This window comes from Anomalospiza imberbis, chromosome 7 (assembly GCF_031753505.1).
Source record: "Anomalospiza imberbis isolate Cuckoo-Finch-1a 21T00152 chromosome 7, ASM3175350v1, whole genome shotgun sequence".
Classification (NCBI taxonomy): domain Eukaryota; kingdom Metazoa; phylum Chordata; class Aves; order Passeriformes; family Viduidae; genus Anomalospiza; species Anomalospiza imberbis.
This window is the reverse complement of record NC_089687.1, coordinates 32,590,813-32,610,191: the sequence shown is the minus strand read 5'-3', so window position 1 is coordinate 32,610,191 and position 19,379 is coordinate 32,590,813. Positions and strand designations below refer to the sequence as shown.

General features: G+C 40.6%; 1 protein-coding gene across 2 annotated transcripts in view; it reads left to right on the top strand.

Moving 5' to 3' along the window:
• The window catches only part of ZNF804A (zinc finger protein 804A), a 144,514-nt gene that overhangs the window by 110,159 nt on the left and 14,976 nt on the right, over positions 1–19,379 (top strand). Inside the window, exon 1 of one of the 2 annotated variants that reach the window (XM_068196404.1) lies at positions 13,562–13,643. The exons of the other annotated variant lie outside the window; for it this stretch is intronic. Within the exon in view, the coding sequence (XP_068052505.1) occupies positions 13,632–13,643 (12 nt within the window). The 5' untranslated portion in view covers positions 13,562–13,631. Of the gene's footprint in view, positions 1–13,561; positions 13,644–19,379 lie in introns of those variants that run through there. 2 annotated transcript variants of the gene reach the window in all.

Sequence of the window (19,379 nt, the reverse complement as noted above, 5' to 3'; positions counted from 1 at the left end):
TTTCACATAAATGCTTTGGTATATTTCAGATGTGACTTACTGGGAAACATTTGTGGCAACAGATGTGCATAAGAAACTTGACATACTCTTTGGTAAACTTTTTTTTTTTAGTGCAGATACAATTGTGAAACGGGCTATGACTACTTAAATTAGTGCAGGTACAGTTTTGAAATGAGCTATGACTTTATTTCAATGCACTGTATTTTAAAAAGGGTGTCAATGAAAGTTTTCTGTGTGTTAGCTTTAAAGCATCAGTATTTAGGTTTCTTTCACCACATTGTATCACTTTGCCTCCAAGCTGTGTGTCTTACTTTGGTGAGATAAAAGCAGTGCTCCCACAGAATGAGAGAGGCAATACATCCCAGGGCAACATCCTTATCTTCAGAGGGGTTAAAATTATTTAATTCAAAAGGAAGGACAATGCATCTTGACTCCTCTGAAGAGATATGTAATGGTAGTGCAAAGATATGTAAGAAAATCCCTACATAGGCCACTTAGCTGGTAATTATTCTATACCTTTTCTGTGTGGTTTTTTTTTTTTTTTTAATCTGGTGAAATCATATGGTTGTGCATCTGGATTGATTGCTTTTATTCTAATTGAATCTCCCTTTTTTCTGTTATTCTGCTCAGGGTGAACATAGATAAGCAACTACATGTTTTATAGCTGTATTATATAGAATAATGATTTGCTTTTCTTTAGCACTAGTCCTTGAAACTTTTTTTTCTCTCTCTCACTGGTATTTTTATTTAGCCCATAATTTATACTGTCAGTGTGAGTGTTAGATTTAGTTTGGAGAGCTGCGAAGATGTGGACCTCAGCAGCAACAGCAATCTGTGAGAAGCTGGAAGGAAAGATACATATATTGGATAAGAAATTAGCAGGTAGCTTCATTGCATCCTGTAGCTGTTTATTATGAGTTTTAGTTAAAGTACAGCTGGAATTGATTCTTCAGGTGTTATATTCACACAGCAGCACATCACTAATGGATGGCAGGAAAAGCGAAGTTATGGGCAGAGTCTTCCCCACTTGACCTCACTTAGGATTTATATTTATTATTTTTTTAGTGCTTTGAAGCACTTTGAAATAATGAGAACCTGAAGGCTGCAGTCCTTGTTCCTCTATTCAATATTGATGAAAAATTGATTTTGAAGCTGAGGTCAAGTGTGAGACTGAACAGGAACTTTTTTCCAGTGTTTCACATGGTAATTCTTGTTTTCTTATGGCTTTGGGCAGGAGAGGGTGGACACTGCACCAGCCTCTGGTGGAGCATGGCAGATCCTGCCTCTCCATCTTTTCTGCAGGGGGTCTGTGTATCTGTGTTTGCATGTGGCTCTGTGGATGTGTTTGGTGAAACACAGGAAGCCATTCCCTTCCTCTGTTCAACATTCACAAGTCTAATCTCCCTGCTAGGAATTAAAAAAAAAAAAAAAAAAAAAAAAAAAAAAAAAAAAAAAAAAAAAAAAAACCAAAACAAAACTAGTTTTCAAGTAGAAAATACTGTATGGATGCTTGTTTGGCCAAAGTAAAAATTTTCAGTAATGTTACTGGCAAGTAAAACTGTTGATTCCCGAGATAAAATGTTGAGTTTAATTCTTCTGGAATATGTTTTTTGTGGTGGCTTCTATTAGTGCTATGAAGGAAAAACATTCCTCTTCCCATATTTTTGGGTGGAAAAGGTGGCAGGCAGCATATGCTGCAGCACAGACTCACTCTGATTGGCCCTGTTTTCAAGAACTTCACACCAAATGCTTTTTTTTTTTGTAGTTTTAATAAGCTTGCTAAAGACATGTGGAGGTGCTGCTGTTGAATGCTCTGATTTTGTCCTGAGTCTGCCTATGTCAATGGCAGAAGTTTTCCAGCGGTTCAGTAGAGGTGAGAGGAACTAAAAATCTGTCTTTGGATTTTGCTTCATATTTTTTATTTTCTTTTTTCCTTCTTCTATCACACCTTTCTACAATAATGGACAGGTAAGGGAAGTACTTAGTACAAAGAGTTTCCCACTAGCCAAGGACAGTTGTACAGCCACTGTGGTTTCAGTGATGCCAGCAGCCAAGAGTGGTTTCTATATGATCAAATGGATGAAAGCTCTGTCTAAACCTCAGTTCACCCCCAGCTTTTCTGAAAAGTCAGATTTAATCCTAATTGTGCAGTCTGTTATCACACCATCTAAGCCATGGGAGGGTTTGGCAGAGAAAATGTTCATAACAGCGCCTGTACCTCAGTTCTATTGTAGGAGATTTTCTTTCCATCCAGTCAAATGTTGCTAGCACACAAAATTTACAGGATTTAAACCAGAAGATTTGCTATGTGGGTTTCCTCCATTGGCTGGGAGGCCCTGTGATGTCAGTGTTGGTTGTGTTTTGATTTTTTTATGTCTTAACAGCTTCTGAACACCCACTTTGAGATAGTATGAGTGCTTTCTGAGCAGTCCAGAAAGAAAGCACAGGACTAGGGTAAAGCCAATTTTATTTCCTAGGACCTGAAGGAGTTTAGTGTCTCAAGAGCCCCACTGCCTCTGTTAGTGCTTTCCTATTCTTAGCTTTTACAGTGTTGTTTGGAGAGCATATCTGCAGCCTTTATGAAATACTTCAGGAACAGCAACTTGCAAGCAGTCAGTGGTAATAGAGAAAAATGAACTCTCTGCTTTGATTTGAAGGCTTAGACAAAGACAAAATACCCCTAACAAAATAAAATGGTGGTGTCTTTAAAAGCAGCAACGTTCAGAGCTCAATACAGAGAGATGAGTAACTGAGGCAGAACTGCTATTATTCAATATAGTAATGAGGGAATTGCTATTTGATGGTCTAAACCCACAGAGTGTGAGATTTGAGACCCAAGCCAGGGTATCAAAACATATGTATGACTCTCTGCAGCATCTCCTCCATCTCTGGAAGGAGCTCTGAAGTGCTGAAAACCCCTGCTGCTCCTTGAGACACTGAGGGTTTGATAAATGCAGCTGAGTATTAAACTGGGAGGCTCTGAGTGACCTTCCTGTCGTAGCTGCTTGGGCTTGGTCACTTGTGCTGTCCTGGGGAAGAAATCTGGACCACACAGCTCGGTCCCCTGTGCCAGCCATTCCTCCAGAGACTTTTGTCACTACAGGGACAAAGAGGGTTTGAAAGTCTCCATCCCAGAACTTCTGATGAATCACCCAATACCATGGCAGCACGCTCGAGCTTGGTGTTCTTTGCCCTCCCAGGAGGTCTCTTGCAAATACCAAACAACAACAATAACAGCAAAAGCTGTGATGAAAAATAAATAGCCCTTATGTGTTTGCATCTACAGATGAAAATACAATCACTTAAGTAAATTATAAGCAGGAATTTTTCCCCACAGAACCTTAGGTCATTTCTCAAACTGTTTCTCTCTGGGTGAAAATGATCTCTGTGCTCTACAAATGTATTTAAAATTGTACGCAGGGAATAAGGCACAAATTATGCAGGAAGACTAAATTAGTAGTTGTCCCCTTTCCCTATTCCAGGCACAGATTTCTTCTGTCCACATTTTTCTCCTCTCCTTACATCTTTTTCTTTGCACATTTTTTTTGACATCAGTGCCAAATAGCTGGAGATAATCTCTATTCACGGTAGAGAATTTCAGTCTCTAGTCAGTCAAAAGTCCAAACTTGAATAATTTTCATGTGTTTGAATAAATATTTTGTGGAATACGAGTGGAGAACAAGAAGTTTGGAAGTGGAAAGGTGTGATTAGATACAACAATAATATAACCCCCATCCTTTTACTAAATCTGTACCTCCTATGAGGCACGTAAGGTATAAATTAAAAGCAATATAGCACATTTGGGATGCCACTATTCCCAGCAAAGATAATTGGATGTTAGCAGTTGTTTGAGCCTGCAATTTGAAAACAAAGCAATGAATCTTTGTAGTCTTCATTACAGCTCTTTTTAAAAGCTCTCATTGCAGAATTATTCCCTCTGAAAAAGAAAATCCCCATCTCTTCTACTTGGCTGGCACCTGCAGAGGGTGCACTGCAGTGCATCTGCAGCTCCTGGCAGAGCCCAAGAGTTTGTGTCTGTTTGCAGGGAAATGGCCAAGTACTGGGAGACTGATACAGTGATGGAAATGAACTTTTCACTGAGAGCCAGCAGTATTTCATATTGTGTTTTTTCAGGTCTGCTTTTTGCAGGTTAGTTTCCCCTGGAGCTTTGGGAATTGGACTGAGGCAGAGGCAACGTGTTGTATGCAATTTTTGAAATGTAGAAATAATTCTCAAGAAACCCTGTTGTCTTCTAGAGCAGTATGTCCAGAGCTTTGGTGTAGTACAGGATAAAAACTGAAGAGTTTCACAAATTTTCTGAAGATTTGCTTCGTGAACAAAACCAAAAGGTGATGCATTGTGTGTCAGATTCAGGCCTGTTCACTCATAAGCGATTTAATGAAGTAACTCTGCTGCTCTAGGATCAGGGAAGTGCCTGGCATGACTGAGGGGTGGCTGCATTTCTGCAGGGACAGTGAGGAAGGGCAGCAGGATGCAGGTGCAGTGCCAGCTGCTCCACCCTCCTGGGGACAGCGTGACTCTGGCAGGGAGGCACTTGCAGTGTCACTTTTTTTCATGCCTTGCAAGTAAAAATAATTATCTGCAATGCATTTTGGTATTTCTCGTCTTTCTATTTTTCTTTTCTTTGAGGTTAAGTGACTTAATATTTTTAATATATCAGAGTCAGTTTTTTTGCAGCTAAATTTTGTGGAATGAAGAAATTTTATATTCCTTCTCTTACTTTATCATGTTTCTCATGTTAGAGAGCTACATCTTGGTGTGTCCTTGTGGGCAGGCAGTCATAACTACCCAAGCATAGAAGAAATTCAAACATTTGTGTTTGAATCCATCATGTGTAGTCCTTTCTTTCTGCTACTGCTTTCCCAGAATGTAACTTGGCATGTCTTCCTATATTTCTTTTTTTCCCTTCAGGAAAACATACTCATCTTTGTAGCCTTTTTAAATATTAAGGGAACAGAAACAAATGTTCAGCTGTGCATTCATATACAGAGATGTTTTTGTAATGCACATACAACCATGAAATCAGCCCCTCCTCTCCCTAATATACTCTGCTCTATCACTGTATTTCAGGTTGGTTTGGGATTTTTTTTTCCCCATTAAGATTGCATTATTTAACCATCTTTAGTGGTTGGATTGGTGGTTCTTTGGGTTTTTTGAGATTATTTTTTAGTGAAAAGCTTCCTTTTAAGCACTTGTGCTGGCATTAATGCTAATAAGGTTCGTCACCAGGGCTATTAATTATAGCTCAGCACTGCTGGGAGCACTGGAGCTGAGCTTTGTGATAGACTTGATGCTTCCTTTTCCAACTCTAAATAATAAAACCAAACAAAAAGCCTTCTGCTGTAACTGTGAAGACAAAGGCAGAAATGCCAACATGAGAGGAGCCCACTGGGCCACGAAGCAGGGAGCCAGACTGAGGATCCCACTCTTCTGGGATATGGGATATGTCCAGAGCACACAGTGGGAGTCTTTATTCCACTTTACAGAATGTATTTTAAAGTTAAATATATATGTTCTGTACTTTATGAATATTTCAGTATGTTTAGGGAGAAACTTCACACACTCTTTCCTGGATGAAAGAAAAAATTTATTTGTTTTCCTTCCACTTTTTTTTTTTTAATTTACCTATAAAATTTAATCCCAGCACTTGGCTTCTTGATGGGTATCAGTGTAACAGAGTAGTTAGGCATTCTTTAGCTCCAAACTTGTACTAATAGGTTAGATAAGGATATTTTTGAGTAAAGTATTAATCCAGCAAAATCCAATTTTGTTGCCAATGAGTGTTCTGTTTTCTCATTACCAAAAAAAAAAAAACATATCACAATGTCCCTGCCACAGTAATTACAACAGAAAAGATACTGTGTAACTTTTTCTGTTTTCATGTTTGGGAAATTTGATTCTGTAATAATGTTTGATTAACTAATTGAGTTTGTTTTTTTTTCTGAAGAAGTGTTTTTAGAGCAAACACAATTACAGTAGAGGAGTAGATACCCCATCTGTCCCACTAATAGCCTGCAAACAGAATATTAACCCCATGCACTGACACTAGTGATTCCACGAGGAGCCTGTTTTTCACTGCAGGAGGAGCCTTAGTCAGTGGCAAACCTTCCTCAGATAAGAAACTAAGTATTTATCCACAGTTCTTTATTTTTTTCTGGTTTTGAATTATTGCAGCCTTCTCATTTCTGTCCTTTTCAATATCCAGATCAGCCTGATAACCCAATAAATCACTAACTTTAAATTTCCATGCAAAAAAATTGCAGTTTCTTTTCAACTGCACATTGCTCATTTACTTTTCAAATCTAGATTGTCACTTCAGTGAGGGGAAAAAAAATTACAGCACCAATGCAAAGCAGGAGGGAGGGAGGGAAGAGTAAGGGACAAGAAGAAACATTGTTTGCTCCATACAGCCCGCATGTTCCTTTCCCTGGCACATGCTTTCACTGCTGTAGGGTTCATCCTTTTATTTAAAAATCTAATCATATATTTCAGTCCAACTTAGTCTTTAAATCAGTTCATGAAAATTTCTTCATGCAAGTTAGCAGAACTTGGGGCTAATTTTTTAAACTTTGCTTTACTATATCAGGATCTATCAGGTTTCTGCTGTTTGGCCAGCACTACTGCAAAAGAATATACTTTTTTTCCTGTTCATCAGTAAGATAAGAATGGACACAATAATTAGGACCTGAAGATAGGAAAAAATACAGGTTTTTACTTCATGATTCTGAGACGTTGTGTGTATTGTAATGCATCTTTTGACATACAGTGTTTTGATGGGGAGAAATGATCAAAAACTTATACAAGCATGGGGATCAGGTGATGGTTTACCTATCACTCACTCAGTTTTATCTGGCAATAGATCAGCTGAGCAATTACCTACAAGAAAAATACTGCTTTTTATTTCCCTTTATGCTTTAACAGAGTCAGTCTTCCACAGTTAATTTAAACTTCATTACGGCTGCAACATTCAAAGCAATCAGCAGAATACATTTTTGCAGTTTTCAGAAATTCTACATGCAGTTCCACTGCTGTCCTGAAAGGAATCAAGCAGATTGTAGATTAACTGTAAGTAATGAATAACGTGGAAAGCATTTTGGTACTCCATGGTTTTGAGCTGTTAAGTGATCAAAAAGAAAGCAAAGGAAAAACTAATACATTCCTAGTAGTCTATTAAATTCTGACCCCTCAAGGTGAACAATTTCTTACAAGATGATCTAATTTGTGCTGGTTTCCATGTGAGAGCTCATTCTTCTTTGGGAAGAACTGAGCAACCTTTTCAGCACAGACCACAGTCATTCTTAGGGTAACTATTGCAGTCTTTGCTGATCCTTGCAAAATCAACCCTCCATTCAGTTCGAAAGTAGCTTGTTCTTTTTTTAGTGGTAGCTCTGACCTGTTGATGAAACTTAGCGTTGCAATCAGTGACTCTACCTCCTGTGAGGAGATGTGACAAGGCAAGCAAACTGCATGGGAGTGAGAGTTTTTCCCACAAGCCATGGCCCTGCTCGTCCTGCAGCTGGGACAGCAGGACCTCTAGGGGCCAGGGGTGAGCTCCTCGTGGTCCACTGCAGGGAAGGCTGTGAGTGTTGCCCTGTTCTTTTGAAAGCTTTAAAGTTCTTTTAAAAGTTTTCTGTGCCTTCTGATGTTTACATATTTCTGCTGGAGTTTCTCACGCACTGTCATGTAAATAATGATTGTTTTGCATTCTTCTTTGTGGGAGGAGAGAATTGATGGACTGTTGGTTTGACCAGTGTGGTTGGAGAGGTGGCAATTTCATCCTCCAATCCACTGTCACTTTTGGAATTCTATATATTACAAGGTCAGAAATAAAACTTCCTCTTTTCCTTCTTTTGCATCTTGAATGAATGTGTGAGTTATTTCGTGTTGTAGTATGACAGTGAGCCTTGGGCAGGCAGGAGCACTGGGGTTTTATTAGGCACAGAAATGCCTAATAAATGCCTAATTACTAGAAACAGTAATGTCTTCAAGTTCTGAGCCACTCTAGGATTGTTCAGTGGAGGCTAAAACATGAACTCGGGTTTTTCTTCTCTTTTTCCCCATGCAGTCAATGGCTGCAGAGCCTCTGCTGGTTGGCTCTTGTTTCAGTTTGGATTTTTAATTAGTGCTACAACTGCAACTCTACAGGAAGGGTCTGAGTACTTCTAAATTTAAGCTTTCCCCACCCTCATGCTGCAAAGGAATAAGAAAGGTCTAAATAAGGTGAGCATTTGAAGGGGCAGATGAGGTGGGCAGGAGTGTGTCTGTTTTGTCCACTGCTGGCGGACAGGCAGTAGCCATGGTTTGAGAACATTTCAAGAGTCAATGAAAAGGAGAGTTAGAAATGTGGCCCTGCCTTGTCCTGTTTGTGTTTTGGATTGGCTGAGGTTTTCCCTTCATCTCATGGATACCATACACTTTTTGCAGACATACCTCCTGGTTTTCTCTGTTTTCACCTAGTCTTGCTCTTGACAAACATCCTTGTGACAAATCTGAATGATTACGTAAAGGACTTCTCAGTTTCTTCCAAAGTCTCCATGTGTGGCAGAGGAGTGGTTCGGCATCACACGATTGAAAGTGTGGGTGTCTTTTGGTTGAATGATTTTAAAAATATAAAAAAAAATTAAGGCAATCAATCTGCAGAAGACCATATAAATACAAGCATTGCAAGCCTCCCTCTTGCAGAAATCCTTCTTTCCTTGAATTATCTGTTCCAACAGTATGTTGCATCTTTTCTTAAATTAGAACTGGCAAGAGACTCATGGTATACTGTAATATGAATTATAAATCACATTAATTCAAGTTCATTCATGATTAATGTAACTACTTTTAAATGCCTTACTTCTCTGATAGCATGCACTGCTGTTGTCTTGGTGTGCAGTCTTGATTCACATAAGGATAACAAGGGAGGATACAAGTAAGCCCTCACCTTTCCTTTTCCAGCACTGAAATTCAACAAAATTGAAAACAGTTTTTTAATGAAAAACCTCAAACTTTTAAAATAGTGATTTTTAAATTTTAATTTTAAACTAATTTTTAATGGTTTTTTTATAGCTGTTAAGTGCTTGCTTGCACTGTCATCTGTATGCCACATCTGGTACAGGATCTCATTGTGCTACATGATTTATAACTACAGAACAACATATCTGCTTCTTACAAATTGCTTGTAATGAGAGCTGGAAACCAAGCAAGAGACTGACAGAGATGGGATGGCAGAGAAGGGTTACAGCAGTACTAGAGGTTAGGGATCACTATTGCAGACTTTCTTGACACTCACAAAGGGGACAAACAAGAAAAAAAGTAAAAGAAGGGAATGAAGCATTAAAATGGTGCTTATCAAAGTCACCCTTAGTTGTTTCCCCTGTCTTTGCTAAGTAAGCCTTAAGCTATCAGGAATGGTTCTCTTTCTTCTGTTCTGTCAGACAGAGCCTGCTGCCACCTCTCCTTCTCTCTCATCTCTCTTTACAATCCCACTTCTCAGCCCCAGCAGGAGACTTTTCTTCTCTGCCATTTCAAGACTCATTTATTGCTTAATGAATCCTTCTTTTTCCCTTTGTTCAGATGAGGGTACAACACATGCTGCTGATGCCGTTTATTTCATTTTTCCCCTCCTTTCTGCCCACAGTTTTGCATTTCTAAGGAATACCCAATTAGTACCCTTTCCTTTGCATCGGTCTAATGTATAGGGTTGGTTGAAAATTATGGATTGTATAATGAGAATTACATTAAAAACATCATCTAAGGTAAATTTTATCGTCTAGGTGTGAGCTTTATGTGCTCACTGAATGAGAACATGTTTGAGTCCCAGCCTGTCTCACATCTGCTTTGCCTGCAAGGCTGACACCTTGTCACTGAGCACTTGGTGCTTGCATGGCACAGTGGGAGCTCTAGTCTGAGTTTGTCCTTTGTGACCAGCACCTGCAAGTGGCCCAAGATAACTGAGTTCAGCTGGGATCTCAAACAGAAGGAAAAAAAAAAAAAAAGTCTCTGAGGGGCTGGTGAAATCACTGGGGAATTAACAGTTAAAAGAAGTACTCTACAGGGAGATTTTTTGTGCTCGGATGCTTAAAACTAGGTCAGGCCAGAAGCAGATGTCCATCCATCCCATGCCAAAATTCCTTCAAGGAATATGTTATGTACCTGAGGCTATTTTAGGATCATTTTACTTTTTTTCCTAAACTAAATAAAAAAAAAAATCAAAATCAGAGTCAGGAAGAGTGAATATCGAAGCAAAGCTTTAATTACAATGAAAAGCTTGACATCACATTACATTTTATTACATGAGCAATAGGATTTGTAATGCTGGGAGCTGGGCAGCCTTAAAATGGCTTAAGATGATGATGATATGGGGGTTTATTTTACTCAAATAATGTAGATAATGTCTTAAATGACAGCTAGTCTTTTCCAATGACTCTGCGGGTGGCAGATTTTCTTTCTGGGGATCTTGCTTTGTCTCTGCACACCTGCCTGGCTGTGAACAAAGGGAAGCCAGAGTAGCTAATGACTCATCTCTGCCTCCATTAACAGCAAGATCGACAAGGCAAAAATAGTGTTGTCTCATTTTCTTTAAGCAGTAGAGAAAATACTGTGTATTAAAAAAAGTGCTGGGTCTGGACGCTTCTTACTGCCTCAGGGCAAGACAAGTGTAAAAATCCGTGTGTGGAGAACAGCTTCACTGGCTGCTCATTGAGTGCTGGGGGTGCCCTGCTGCACAGGAGCTGCTGTGCCTTCCCATAGGGGTGTGCACACAGAGGATGGGCTCCTCTGCACACCCCTCCAGCCGCCATCTGACCTGGAGACGCTTGGCCTGTTCTTTATTGTTTAGAAGGCTACTGAGAATAACAAGATTCAAGCAGTGCCCCTCTTTTCTTCGTCCGCTGCAGAGGGTGAGCAATGCTGCAGGTGAAGCAAAGCCAGTTCTTGTTCTGATTTTTAAACTTTTTAAGTAGTTTTTTTTAAGTGGAAGTAAAGAAAAGCAGAAGCAATTTCCGAGCTCAGTTGACTCTTGGGTGAGCCTCACTCAAGCAAGTGACTGGCTGTGCATGCTGTGCCAGGTCTGGATTTGATGGGGAGCTGGAGCAAGGAGAATGAGGGTGGCTGGGGAGGGAGCAGTGCCCTGCCTGCCCTCTTTTTTTTGGAGGGGAGAGCTCACCTCCCCATGGGGAGTGGCTGCAGGCCTGCAACAGCTGCCCTGGGAAGGTGACTATCACTCCCTGGATTTTGTGTGGCTGGAGGATGTAAGGAAGTGGGATAGCATCCCCTGCTGAGCTCTTCACGCTCTCATTCAATGCTGTGCAGTTTGGAAAAATAATAAATAAATAAATACACCCCACCGAGCTCATAATAAAAATCTTGAAATATTAGTCACTTCTGGGAGCACAGATGATTTCCGTGGAGTAAACTGCCTGGTACACTGCTAAGGAAAATATTTTCTTGCACATTTGTAACTGCTGTCATTGACAGTAAAATTGCTTGAAATATAAAATAATGGTAGTGTGTTGCCTACCGTGACAGGAACTGTAAGAGGTTTTGACCTTTAGTAGGCTTTAATGGGTGCTCTACAGAGGAACTGACGCTTCCATTTATTAACGTGTAATTGTCCAAAATAAATCCTGCTTTCTCCCCGTCTACTAGATTGAAGCCTAGGGTATGTTAATTGTGCTGGCTCTTCTCCAGGCCTGACAACTTGACAGCTCTTGTCAGCTTTTAAAAGTTATTCCCTTATGAAAACTATACTAGTTATTCTCCCATAATGGCCTTGCCACTCATCTCTTCTATGTTTTTTAATTGTGACATCAAAGTTTGCACTTAGCATTGACCCCCTGACAGCAGAGCGTTCTCTAATGACGAGCAGTAGGTCAGTGCTCCCTGTTCTGGAGGAATGCAAAAAAAAAATTAAATCCAGCACTTTTGTTACCAAGTGTACACCTGGGACTCTTGCTTTACTAAGGCTCAGGTATTTGCTCTTCATTAAAGAAATGAGGTTGTACAGTAAACTGATTTATTAGCTGTACCACCCAGTGCTCTAATCTCATCAAATCTCACACTGTGCAGGACTAGAGCATCTCATAATTTCTAAAAAAAGGCTGCTAATTAACATTTATGTGCTCCAGGGCATGGTGGTGCTGAGACTGGTGGCACATATTCCTTGGAGCTGGCACTGGAGCAATATAATTGTGCTGATGGAGTTGCTGCTTTAGAGATATAAACCCGAGACCTTGCCCAGCACAGTAATTGCAGTTCCCAGGCTGCTTGCCGAGGAGAGAGGGTTGAAGCTCCAGCTGTGCACTGGCCAAAATCCAGGCAGGTATTTAGATTACCTTAGGTTAATCCCCCCTGCAGCTTCAGCTGGTGACAGTGGCTTTTTCTCTTCCCATCCTCGCTGTGTGGTGTAACTGGTGTGCAATCAGAGAGCTGCCACTGTCTGAGCCCAGAGCAGTTGTGTTCCATTGATAGTACAGTGTGCTCCTCAGCCCTGGTACCTGGAAAAGAATAAAACCCCCCACTTTCACGCTGCAGAATTGATTGTTATTGGAATTACAGGTTCTGGGTAAGGAAAAATACTACTGTCTGTATTTGAGTCCTTGAGCCACCAGAAATCACTGGTTTCTGCATTTGGGTTACGTGTCAGCAGATGAACAGCACTAATCAGCTCACATTGAAGAGAACACAAGTTAAAGGTAATGCTTTTCCTTCCACTTGCTAAAAGTGTAGCAGCAGAATATTATTTGGGACAGTCTGATGTGTTTTGATGGAAGGTTTTGTTCTTCTGATGACTTCTCTAACATGCTCTAAAATCAAAATTTTTCTCCCTGTGCCCTGGAAAATGGTGAAGTTACAATAATGTGGGGATCACATAGTAACTAAGAGAGGCCAATAAACTATTGCTCTTCAGTACCTTGACTGTGTTAAGAGGGTATAATTAATAATTTAACTATGTTTAGGATCCTCAAGACTGAAAGGCAAAACTATGAAAATCAGCAGTAATTAGAGTTTACTTTTCATATTCTCGTTGGGCTGAGCCTGCAAAACCAAGCTGCTAACTCTGGCTTCCCAAATTGCCAGGACCAGAAACACCAGTTCTTAGAAAATATGACTGTCACCCCAGGTTTCTCCCATTACTTTCAGGATTAAGATTGAAAAATGAAAGACTTTCCCATCACAAACCCGGTTCAGAGGGTCATTATGACAGATCAGAAATAGCTGAGGAGCTTCACAAGAGAGGAAGGATCAACTATTTTAAATGTGAATGGATATAAAAAGGGTCATGACTGAGTCTTTTCTGAATGTTACATCCCATTGGCCATTTGCTGGTGGAAGACAGAGTCATTAGGCTCGTCTGGTCTGTAATGTGTCGCTGGCTGGAGAATTCTACCAGGGTGGAAGTGGGAGAGGCAGTGGCATTAAGCAGGAATCTGGACACAGATTGCAGATGTGCTGTGCACAGGGCAGCAGCTGGTGTCTTGAAGGTCAGCAGGAATTTCAAGCAGGATGATTTATTGTTAGTGATACTGCCCCAGGCAGAAGCATCAGAGTGATGCCTCCCCTTGTAGACACATGAGATTTGTTCAACAACACTTTTTAAAAGGAGGGAGCAAGTCACAGCTCTGCTAATGCATCTGCTTGTGAGGGTGTGAGGTTGCTACCTGTGATTGGATCACACTCGTGACTGCCTGCTGGAAAGCACCAGCTCTGGTTTCAGGAGGGAGAGCTGCTGGGGACTTTTCGCTGCTTAAATGTGCCTGAGTTTGATGAATGGACTCACCTCGTGCCTTTGTCAGCTGCAGCTGAGTGTTTGTGGTGTCTCAGGGAAGGCTCTGAATTTCTGGTGGGGAGCCAAAGATCCAAATTTAGGTTTTCAGGGAATTTGTTCTCGCACTTCACCATCTTTACTGATTGAATGAAAGCTTGAAGATCTAACACTGAAAAATACTGATATTTTAATGCAAGAGGTACTTTAAATTATGCAAAAATGACTTAAGCAGTCCTTATATTTTGTGTGGATATAAAAGATGGTTTTTCTTCAAAAAGGAATTTTTCATCCAGTATCTGATTATCCTTCTTAAATATTAGAGGGGAAAAAAGTGCCAAAACCTTAGTGTAAGGTGTGGGTTCAAGGTATAACTCCATTCAATTTATGCAGCAAAGCGTTATACATTAACAAGACTTTGTGATAAAAGAAAACACTACAGAACTTTAACCAAATTATTGAAACTAAGTAGCTATTACTTTAGTTCTATCTTCAGTAATTTTCCTACAAGTTATTTCCTTTAATACAAATTTGGGCAGCGGGATCAAGAATGAGCTTTAGTTGTCTCACTAAAGCTGAATGAGCCAGCAGCTCACCTGGGGACCTGCTTCCTCAAAATTTGGGAAGCTCCTACCAAGTCCAGGTGCCAGTTTTGCTGCACAAACCAGGCTCTGGTGCTGCCTTTGCAGAATGGTGAAATGGGAAATGACCCTGAAAGAAGAAATATTTGGAGTGATGAAACTGAATTTTCTCCTGCCTTATTCTGGGAGTGATCTATGACTTTGCTGATCTCTGTGCCTGTGTTAAGGCATGAAATGGCCCATGGGGGTTTCAGCCTATTCTAAGTAGTCTCAAATCAGAAATGAGATGCAGTGTCAGCCCTGCGCAAGGTTTTTCATGGCAGCTGCTTCCCACTGGCTCGATTTTCAGGCACAGTTTGAAGCACAGGCTGTTTTGTTTGGCAATTTGGGCAGTACAATAGATCTTAGTGAGTTCACCAGAAATGGTGAACGGGTCTCCTGCTTTTCTTTGTTTGAAGCCTGTTTGTTCATGCCTTCCTTCAATTACAGACAATTCTGTCCACTCCCTGTACTGTGCTGAGGTTTTGTGTTGCTCTGGTAAGGATGGTCAGTCTTTCAGCTTTGCTGAATTGTGCTTTTTACTGTAACTGGAAGACATTTTAATGTGTGTATGTTTGTGTTACAGGTAGTCTATAAGTTCTGTTCAGGAGCTGTCTAAGCTTTGGAACTTGATGAATTCCCTGAGCCTTTTTGAGTCTCTCTGTGACTTTGTAGTGGCATCCTGAACAAGCAGGCAAGAAACAGTTTTGAGGAATGACATTTTGATGAATGGATTTAAAACTTTCATGAAGGATGAGTCACTTTGATGGCATTGAGAGAGAGAGAGAATTCCAGTAATAAATCCAAAATGTATGGAGAGAAAAAAGTGTTGCCTTTTGTAAACCTTTCCTAAGCTTCATCTGTGGCAATTTTGCAAAAAAAGGGAGAGTATGTGGTAAAAAACAAGTGTCTTCCTGGTTTTTTTTCTCCATCCCAGTGAAGAGGCACTGCAGCATTTTGATAAAAAAATATTGAAGCAGGAATGTGGAAGTGCTAAGGCAGAAGTAAAAATTTCAGCCCAGCCTGCTTTAAGGGATGTTGTGAAGACTGGAAACAGGTATCTAAAACATCTACATTTCCATGGCAGATAACCTGTGGAGAAAGCAGCCAAAGTCTTGGTAGGATAGAAGGAAATGTCATGATTTGCCTCTGAATTCTATAGTTATTCGTAGTAAAAGAAGTGCATAAAGAAATTTTTACCCAAATTTGTGAAAAGGTTTTCTTCTGTTCTTTGCTAAAAATGCCCATATGACTTTCAAGAAAGAAAAAGATTGTGCAGTTGACAAAAATAACAATACAACTACTTTGGTGAATCAGACAGGGTGCTCCGGCTAAATTAAAGACCAGGAAAGGCACTTGCACTGTTTCAATTCAATAGTGTAAATCTTGTGCAAAAGCAGATAATCTGGGCTGTAAATACTTATTAATTGTGGAGTGCTCTAGCCGTTCTTGTGTGGTGCTTGAAGATGGTGAGAGGTTTGTTAGCAGGGCTGGGAGTTCTTACAATAAGATTATTTTTCTTTCCTTGTCTTTGTAGGAAGAGCAGGCAAGGGTTTCACAGCTCTCATCGATGGTTCTTAGTTGCTGAGTACTTTGTTTCTTTGAATTTGCTGTAGGGAACGAGAGGGAGGCACTTTTTAAACTTTTGTAAACATACAGTTATGTTGACCTTGAGATGATAAAGCTTCTGCTCTTATTTTCCATTTTCTGTGGCAATGCTTTATCCAAAAATACCTTCACATGGAGTATAGACATTTTAAATCTGTCTTTTGCTGAGATATACAGAAGGTCCACCCAGTTAATTGCCCCTGTTATTTATGTGCCAGATAGATGGCTTTCTATGGGCTATTTTTTCTTCTTTTCATCAAACCTTGAGCTTATGGCAGTTCAGATTTCAGAGTTCAGTGCTGTAGGTAGTGCTCTGTGCTGTCTTCCTTGCAAATTGGAACCTGTATCATGCAAGTGGATGTATTTCTATCCTTGCTGTCGTTGCAGCAAAGAAAAGGTACACCAGGTTAATGTCAGTTTTCCTTAGGAATTGCTTTCTGCCTTTAGGACTGAGATTTGGGTACGTTTCTGTTCGGTAATGAGCTTTACGTTATTAGCTAATTATTGTTTTTCTTAATTTCCTGGTGATTCTTAATCAAGGGTAAATTATCTCCTGATAGGTTCATATCTGACTGGGGTAAAGAAATATTGCAATGAGTTCCTTCTGGGTTGTATTGAAACAGAAAGCTGGTCCTGCTGTAGCCATCATCAGCTCTGTCATGTGTTCCTCAAGGCTGGGGAACCCAGCCAAACACCTTCTGCACTTATGGGGGTGAAAGAAGCACACCCAGCATAGAAAGCCAGGAATTTGTTAGTGTAGCTTGAACAAAAGTCCTAACAGCCTAACAGAAAGAATTATTATTAGGCCAATTATGATCATACAGGCACTCACAGTCCAGATCATCTAATTATAAGAGCTCATTCCTGATAATGATACAGATATAATAAGCTTTCTAGTGTCTGATTCTTTTCTGGTGTTAATGGTCCTCCTGCAGAAGAAAAGTGAGGTGTCATTGCAAGTTGTCAGCAATGTGAGTTCTTCATGTGGGGGAGTATGATGTTGGTATCCTCTGTGCCAGGAAGAAGGTGAAGTTAATGTTGATGGTTTCTTTCTCCTCACTCAGGTCTATTTGGGGACAATTTTATGTGCTTACTAGCACAAATCCATGCTCCACTTAGTCGCTATTTATCCAGTGCTTCATGATAATTTTCAAAAAGTCAAATTTGCTATATATAATAATTTTTACATATGTTGGAGACTTTTTCACAGAATCCCAGAATTGGTCGGGTTGGAAAGGACCACAGTGGGTCATCTGGTCCAACCTCCCTGCCCAAGCAGGGTCATCCCAGAGCACATGGTCTGGAACCTCTACAGTGAGGGAGACTGCACAGCCCCTCTGGGAAATCTGCTCAGTGCTTGGTCACTGCACAGAAGTTCTTCCTCATGTTCAGGTGGAACTCTCTGTGCATCAATTTGTGCCCACCCCTCTTGTCGTGTTGCTGGGCACCACGGAGCAGAGCCTGGTCCATCCTCTCACACATCCCTGCAGACACTGACAGGGATGAGGTTCCTCCTCATCTCCTCTAAAGGCTGAACAGCCCCAGCTCCCTCAGCCTTACCTCAGGAGAGATGCTCCAGTCCCTTCATTATCTTTGCCATCCTCTACTGGACCTGCTTCAGGAGCTCCATGTCTGTCTTGTCTGAGGAGCCCAGAAATGGACAGAGCACTCTGCATGTGGCCTCACCATGGCTTCATTTCCTTTTTATCCCTGAACTCACTTTTATCCATATTTTAAAGTTGCATTCCTCTAGCAAGCAGTAATGTGGCATTAGTGAGTTGTTTATAGCTCTGGGACCCTGCTGCCATCCCATTCCTTCCACATTCAAGGCCCCTGCTGTGAACTTGTGCTTGTCCTTTTGGGAGTTTCTGTCACAGTCTGTTACAGTCCTGGTTTCCCACAGCAGCCTCCAAGCTGTGGTTTACTGATAATTAAAGGAGCACTTTATTAACATAGCATGGTGATACACACATCCCTGCTCTGTAGTTGCTAACATTTCACTCTGCAGAAGCAGTGGGGCAGTAGGAGATACACATAAATACAGACTTGCTGGCCCAATATTTTTTTTGCAATATCAGTGGTGTTTTTCCAGAGTTACTTTGCAACGTGCTTCATCTGCATCACTGAAACTGAAAGCATCTATCACATCCTGACAGTAATTGATCTTGCCTTGTAAGATACAGCCTTTATATTTAAGATTTTTTTCTGTAATCTGGTGTTTCCCTCCAAGGGCTTTGTGTGTACAGTATTACAGGTTGGCTTAAGGATAACTAAGATTTTGTCTGCGCCACTTTGCTGTGGCTGAGATATGTCAAAAATTGCAAGGGCTCATTCTTGTCTCAGTTTTCATTGGTCAGATTTCTTTTCTTTGAGGAAGCTTGTCATGGTCCTGGGATAAGGGTGGCAAGGACCAGATCCTGCTGATGAGAAGCAATTTGTGAGCAGAGGTTTCGGATGGCTCAGTGATCCAACATAAAACTGGTATGAGGAAGAGATTGTGATTTAGCTCTGACATAAAGAACTAAAATAAAGAGCTCACTTTGGGGGAATTCATGTGCCTCCTTCAGCCCATCAGTTATTAGTGTATCCTTCAAGGGTTATGGGAAATAACCTTTAGAAGATCTAACTGTAAATTTTAATTCTTCATTTTTGGTCACTGTGCACATTAGAGATTAGAAAGATTTAATATTTGGTAGGATCATTTCAGTCTCTGTGGCAGACTTTCCTAAAATGTCACTGACAAAAGAGGCTGAAACTAGAAAATATAGACTAAAAATGTCTGCTATCAATTTTTAACTTGCTTGTAGAAAGGGTATTATGTCCTCCTGCAGCCAGGACGGAGTAAGAGTGAGAATAGCAGCAGGATCCTACAGTGAACTTCAGTGCTGGAGACACAGTGACCACTGTGGAAAGCTGATAAATGCCAGTGAACACTGGTAGGTGTTGGAGGGCACTGGAGTGAAGAGTTGTTGGATGGAGTCGCAAAGAACTCAGAGGTGCCAAGTACATTATTCATGCAGAAAACAGCAAAGTGGTCTCCAAAATGAGCAAAAAGCAGCTGAGCCATCCAATCTTGTGTGTTGATGGAAGTGTCCATTTTATAACCTAATCCTACTGCAGAGCCATTCTAAAGGGAAATCCAATTTTCCCTCTCCAAAGAGGTGTAGAGGTGACCTTCCTCTGTGAGGATTTCCTGGTGAAGAAGTGGTGGCTCCTGTGAAATGCTTTTTGGAATATGAATGCTCATCAGAGAGGGATTTTTCCATTAGCTTAGAGCTCTCTGGATAGACTTGAAAAGAAATGTTGTGGAGCTGTCAGTATTTATACATAGAAAATTGTAACTGGCCAGAAAATAAAGCACAGATCAACATTTCTCATTCAGT